At 49.9% G+C, this 6811-nt stretch overlaps 1 protein-coding gene across 1 annotated transcript in view; it reads right to left on the bottom strand.

Annotated features, from left to right (window-relative positions):
- Positions 1–1325: 1325 nt before the first annotated feature.
- Positions 1326–6811, bottom strand: part of LOC122923814 (inter-alpha-trypsin inhibitor-like) — a 47744-nt gene continuing 42258 nt past the window's right edge. Inside the window, exons 3-6 of the mRNA XM_044274661.1 lie at positions 5255–5434; positions 3203–3265; positions 3023–3101; positions 1326–1533 (exon numbers count right to left, since the gene is read on the bottom strand). Of these exons, the coding sequence (XP_044130596.1) occupies positions 1479–1533; positions 3023–3101; positions 3203–3265; positions 5255–5434 (377 nt within the window). The 3' untranslated portion in view covers positions 1326–1478. The remainder of the gene's footprint in view (positions 1534–3022; positions 3102–3202; positions 3266–5254; positions 5435–6811) is intronic.

Raw genomic sequence — 6811 nt, 5'->3', positions numbered from 1 at the left:
CACTCAGACTTGAGCTATCTGGGAATATGTTACATGTCTGTGGTTGCTGGGAGGGTGTGACATTGTGTGTTTAAATGGTGATTTCTGTCCTGTTGTCTCCACATGTGTATTGGCGATCTCCCCTTTTTCCTGAGAGATAATTGGATTATCCCCCGGTTGTCTCTGGGGCAGAGAGGAGGAAACCATGATGCATTGTGGGGACGTGTTGTATCTGTTCGGTGTGTCGCAGTCTCCATTCTGGTCCCCTGGGGGCGTGTCCACCAGATGGGGACCTGCATAAATACGGGCGGGTAGCCCTCAATAAAGTGTTCCTGTTTTATCCTTCATCATGCTGAGAATGGTGTTTGGGTAACTGATCGTCCCTGGGGATTGCTATACGCTGAAGATTTGCTATACTCCCCTGGCATAACTACTAGCTCTTGTAAGAGCTGTTCCTGCTCTCTGGCTGTAGGAGAGGTTCACCCACTGGAGCCTTGTTGTAGGTCCAGCGTGGGTGGAGGACGGTGAGACCCCAACCAAGCTGCGGCGGTTCGTGGGGTCTGCAGGGCGTATGGTGTCAAGTGGAGTGCTTGGAGTCCTCGGAAAGCACTAGGAGCATCTATCGACGGAGGTACCCGGTCGGGGTGCTAGGCGTTCCGTTACAACAATGTTTTTAGAACCTCTGCGGTCTATGGTTCTGTTCACACTGTGTTATCAGAACCTCTGCGGTCTATGGTTCTGTTCACACAATGTTTTTAGAACCTCTGCCGTCTATGGTTCTGTTCACACAATGTTTTTAGAACCTCTGCGGTCTATGGTTCTGTTCACACAATGTTTTCAGAACCTCTGCGGTCTATGGTTCTGTTCACACAATGTTTTCAGAACCTCTGCGGTCTATGGTTCTGTTCACACAATGTTTTTAGAACCTCTGCGGTCTATGGTTCTGTTCACACAATGTTTTTAGAACCTCTGCCGTCTATGGTTCTGTTCACACAATGTTTTTAGAACCTCTGCGGTCTATGGTTCTGTTCACACAATGTTTTTAGAACCTCTGCGGTTCACACAATGTTTTCTGGTTCTGTTCACACAATGTTTTCTGGTTCTGTTCACACAGTGAATAGCGGCCATCATGTCCTAGTGGTAATTTTCACGGCCAGACTGAGCTGTTCTTAATGCTATTGGGGGATTTTACATACAAGGGGCATTGTGGACCTTATCTGTACCGGGGCTACTATGGAGGGCATTATAGATACTGGGGGCACTGCAGGGGTTGGGATGCTCAAAAAAATTAAACCAATGAAATTCATCAGTTTTTAATATTTTTTTTTTCTTTCACGTCGTGTGCGTGTATCCTTAGGCTTTGGATGCTGGGGGTTATACTCCCATCTGCTGACCCCCGTGGGGCAGGCCCTCAGTGTTTATACAGCAGGCAGCTCACACAAGTTTTTCCCTTTACATTTTATTGTAGAAATTTCTGGTATAAAAGATTTTCATTCCCTTTACTTCATCTCGGTGGCCGGCACGGGCTGGTGCTTCTGCTTCTTTAACTTCTTCCTGTAATGATAGAAGAATAATAAGATGTCACTCGGGGCGCTGCCCGGTCAGAGCCCTCCAGTCACCCCAAACACCGGGCGGCACTGTCAGCAGGAGGGGACGCACCCCAGACAGGGGAGCAGATCAGGAGATAGGAAAGCAAGGCCTGAGGAGGTAGGGTTGCCACCTTTCCCACACTAACACTGCTCTGTGTTATCTGATTATATATATAATCAAGCTTTTGGCTGTTGGGGACACCATGTGTTTCTGCTCAGTTTCAAACTCGGCACCATCTACACCAGGCAGAAACCTTAACCACACAGCTATAGAGCTCAGTGCCAATAAGTAAGAGATATATTCTGGCTATGGCCTCAGTAGGAGTTCCCTGTGTATTATGTATTCATCTATAGCAGAGGTATCATTTTGGCTTCTTTTTAGTAATTGCTGATTTATTTTGTGCCATAAATAATTTTTTGCAGTTCTCAGCCTCAAGACAAACCTACTGCTATTGTGCCAGGATCGGGGATATGGCTGCAGGAGAATCCGCGCGTGGCCCCTGCCTCTTCCCTCCTCTGGCAGTGCCTCTATGTGGCCCCTGCCTCTTCCCTCCTATGGCAGTGCCCCTGTTTGGCCCCTGCCTTGTCCCTCTTCTGGCAGTGCCCCTGCCTCTTCCCTCTTCTGGCAGTGCCCCCTGCCTCTTCCTTGTGGCAGTGCCCCTGTGTCGTCCCTGCCTCTTCCCTTCTCCGTCAGTGCCTCCTGCCTCTTCCCTCCTCTGGCAGTGCCCCTGTGTCGCCCCTGCCTCTTCCCTCCTATGGCAGTGCCCCTGTTTGGCCCCTGCCTTGTCCCTCTTCTGGCAGTACCCCTGCCTCTTCCCTCCTCTGGCAGTGCCTCTATGTGGCCCCTGCCTCTTCCCTCCTATGGCAGTGCCCCTGTTTGGCCCCTGCCTCTTCCCTCTTCTGGCAGTGCCCCTGCCTCTTCCCTCTTCTGGCAGTGCCCCCTGCCTCTTCCCTCCTCTGGCAGTGCCCCCTGCCTCTTCCTTGTGGCAGTGCCCCTGTGTCGCCCCTGCCTCTTCCCTTCTCCGTCAGTGCCTCCTGCCTCTTCCCTCTGGCAGTGCCCCTGTGTCGCCCCTGCCTCTTCCCTTCTCCGGCAGTGCCTCCTGCCTCTTCCCTCTGGCAGTGCCCCTGTGTCGCCCCTACCTCTTCCCTTCTCTGGCAGTGCCCCTGTTTGGCCCCTGCCTTGCCCCTCCTCTGGCAGTGCCCCTGTGTCGCCCCTGCCTCTTCCCTTCTCTGTCAGTGCCTCCTGCCTCTGCCCTCTGGCAGTGCCCCTGTGTCGCCCCTGCCTCTTCCCTTCTCCGGCAGTGCCTCCTGCCTCTTCCCTCTGGCAGTGCCCCTGTGTCGCCCCTACCTCTTCCCTTCTCTGGCAGTGCCCCTGTTTGGCCCCTGCCTTGCCCCTCCTCTGGCAGTGCCCCTGTGTCGCCCCTGTGATCTGGAGGCAGAAGATCAGAACTCACCTCTGAACCAAGTACAGCCCAAGTGTGACGAGAAAAGCGATGCCAAAAATTACTCCAAAGATGACACCGATAATGAGACCTGTGGAGACAGACCACACTCAGGTGAGTGAAGAAATAATCCTCATCAGTACCTGCAGTATGTATAGGTCATGCTCCTCGTCCAGGAGATGATGGGAGTACCTGCATCTGATCCTGAATTCGTGGGCTCTGAGTCCTGAGCTGCATCAAGGGCGCCAGACTTCCCTGGAAACCAGAACGGGAGATACAGGCATAAGTGAAAATTACCCCACGCTCATCTCGTCCACCTCTGACCTCACCCCACACTCATCTCATCCACCTCTGACCTCACCCCACCCTCATCTCATCCACCTCTGACCTCACCCCACCCTCATCTCGCCCACCTCTGACCTCACCCCACACTCATCTCGCCCACCTCTGACCTCACCCCACACTCATCTCACCCCACACTCATCTCGCCCACCTCTGACATCACCCCACACTCATTTCACCCCACACTCATCTCGCCCACCTCTGACCTCACCCCACACTCATCTTGCCTAATTCTGACCTCACCCAACACTCATCTCTCCACATTCATTGAATCTTGCAGTCATTTCTCGGCAGTGATCTCACTCCACACTCTTCTTACCATTCTAACTTCACCGCACCCACACTCCATATCCATGTGACCTCTAAATTATGTTTCACCATTGTTATAATCCCCAGTGATGAGCCTCCACCCTTGATAAAGTCCTCACACCATACTCATCTTACCCACATCGACCTCACTGCACACTAATCTTGCCCACCTCTGACCTCACCCACCATTCTCTTGCCCACCTATGACCTCGCCCCACACTCATCTCGACTTTGACCTCACCCCACACTCATCTTGACTTTGACCTCACCCCACACTCATTTTGCCCATCTGTGACCTCACCCTACACTGATCTTTCCTACCCGTGACCTCACCCCACACTCATCTCGCCCCCCACTGGACCTCAACTCAAACTCATCTCGCTCACCTCTGACCTCACCCCACACTCATCTCGCCCACCTCTGACCTCACCTCACACTCATCTCGCCCACCTCTGACCTCACCCCACACTCATCTCACCCCACACTCATCTCGCCCACCTCTGACCTCACCCCACACTCATCTCACCCACCTCTGATCTCACCCCACACTCATCTCACCCACCTCTGACCTCACCCCACAGTCATCTCGCCCACCTCTGACCTCACCCCACACTCATCTCACTCACCTCTGACCTCACCCCACACTCATCTCGCCCACCTCTGACCTCACCCCACACTCATCTCGCCCACCTCTGACCTCACCCCACACTCATCTCACTCACCTCTGACCTCACCTCACACTCATCTCTCCACATTCATTAAATCTTGCAGTCATTTATCGGCAGTGATCTCACTCCACACTCTTCTTACCATTCTAACTTCACCGCACCCACACTCCCTCTCGGCAAGTGTCCATGTGACCTCTAAATTATGTTTCACCATTGTTATAATCCCCAGTGATGAGCCTCCACCCTTGATAAAGTCCCAGTAATGATCTTATTCTACATTGATGACCCCTTCATCCCTTCTAAGGCCCCGGTAATAACCATATTCTACATTAATGACCACTTCCTCCACTTTAGACCCCAGTGATGACCTCACTGTACACTGATTAACTCTCCATAAAGCCCCAGTGATGACCTCATTCCACATTAATGCCCTTTCACCCTTCCATAATTCCCCAGTGATGACCTTATTCTACACTAATGACCACTCCCTCCACTTTAGGCTTCAGTGATGACCTCATTCCACATTGATGACCCTCCATAAACCTCCATTGATTAAACAATTCTACACTATTAACCCCACCCCCGCTTTTAGGTTCCAATGATGACATCATTGTACATTGATAAGTGCCCTCCATGGGATGTGATTAGTGATGATTGACTTTGATATTGTAACATCTTTAACTACAAATTATCCCTTAATAATTTTTGTCATATGAGCCCCAGGCGCTTCCATGTTTATTAGGCCACATTCACAAAAAGCTGCAGTGACACCATCAAAACTGGACATGGACACAAAGCAGGACCATATGACAAGTCCTTCTTCCAAACCGTCATAGAGTACAATACAACTACTACTCAATGAGGCGGTAGGAAACCTCTAGAGACCCCCCCCCCCCAACCAGCAGAGACAACAGGATGGGCTCACCAGATTTCTTTTTCACCACGCACAGGTTGGTACATTCATTCCTGTCCTCAAATCTGTTCCCATTGCCCTGACAACCTCCATAGAAGAAGGAGTCACAGACATTCCGCTCCTTGTCATAATACCACATGAAGATCAAGGCTAGACATGGACCCTGGTTCTGGGTGAGGTTACACACGGCAGCTACAGAAAAGAAGAACGTACAAGAGGCAAAGGGTTAGTGATGCTACATTGACCACTAATACCTGAATATATCCAGCAGATATCCATTCTGGACCAAGAAGAAACCACATTGGTGCAGAGTGTGTATGGTGTCATAACTGATGGTGGAAATAATCCAAAATTGTCCCTCAGCGCCTACAGATATAGACCCCCCCCCCCCCCACCCGGCTCCACCAATAAAAGACATCTGTAGATATTATCTCTTGGCTCCACCATTACCAGACATCTGTAGATATTGACTTCTGGCTCCACCATTACCAGACATCTGTAGATATTAGTTCTTGGCTCCACCATTGCCAGACATCTGTTGATATTGACTTCTTGCTCCACCATCACCAGACATCTGTTCAGATTGACATCTGGCTCCATCATTACTAGACATTTTTAGATATTGACTTCTGGCTCCACCATTACCAGACATCTGTTGATATTGACTTCTTGTTCCACCATTACCAGACATCTGTAGATATTGGCTCTTGGCTCTACCATCACCAGATATCTGTGGATATTGACATCTGGCTCCACCATTACTAGACATCTGTAGATATTGACTTCTGGCTCCAGAATTACCAGACATCTGTAAATATTGGCATTCGGCTCCACCATCACCAGACATCTGTAGATATTATTCCTGGCTCCACCATTAGCAAATATCTGTGGATGTTGCCTCTTGGCTCCACCATTACCAATCTTCTGTAGATATTGACTTCTGGCTCCAGAATTACCAGACATCTGTAAATATTGACTTCTGGCTCCACCATTACCAGACATCTGTTGATATTGACTTCTTGTTCCACCATTACCAGACATCTGTAGATATTGGCTCTTGGCTCTACCATCACCAGATATCTGTGGATATTGACATCTGGCTCCACCATTACTAGACATCTGTAGATATTGACTTCTGGCTCCAGAATTACCAGACATCTGTAAATATTGGCATTCGGCTCCACCATCACCAGACATCTGTAGATATTATTCCTGGCTCCACCATTAGCAGATATCTGTGGATGTTGCCTCTTGGCTCCACCATTACCAATCTTCTGTAGATATTGACTTCTGGCTCCATCATTACCAGACATCTGTAGATATTGGATCCTGGCTCCACCGTTACCAGACATCTGTTGAGATTTACTTCTGGCTCCACCATTAACAGACATCTGTAGTCAACCATAAATATAATGCTACTGATCCAGTATAGGTATCTGCTGCATATGAAATGAAGTAGAGGTTGGTGCAGAAGCTTCCCTTCCTGGATGAGTATAATGGAGGGTACATGAATGACCCCCCGCTGGCTCTGTAATAATAGTGGTGGTACCATGAATAGGAAACTCCAGA

Source organism: Bufo gargarizans, unplaced genomic scaffold (assembly GCF_014858855.1).
Source record: "Bufo gargarizans isolate SCDJY-AF-19 unplaced genomic scaffold, ASM1485885v1 original_scaffold_1959_pilon, whole genome shotgun sequence".
Lineage (NCBI taxonomy): Eukaryota > Metazoa > Chordata > Amphibia > Anura > Bufonidae > Bufo > Bufo gargarizans.
This window is presented reverse-complemented; position numbering and strand designations above follow the sequence as displayed.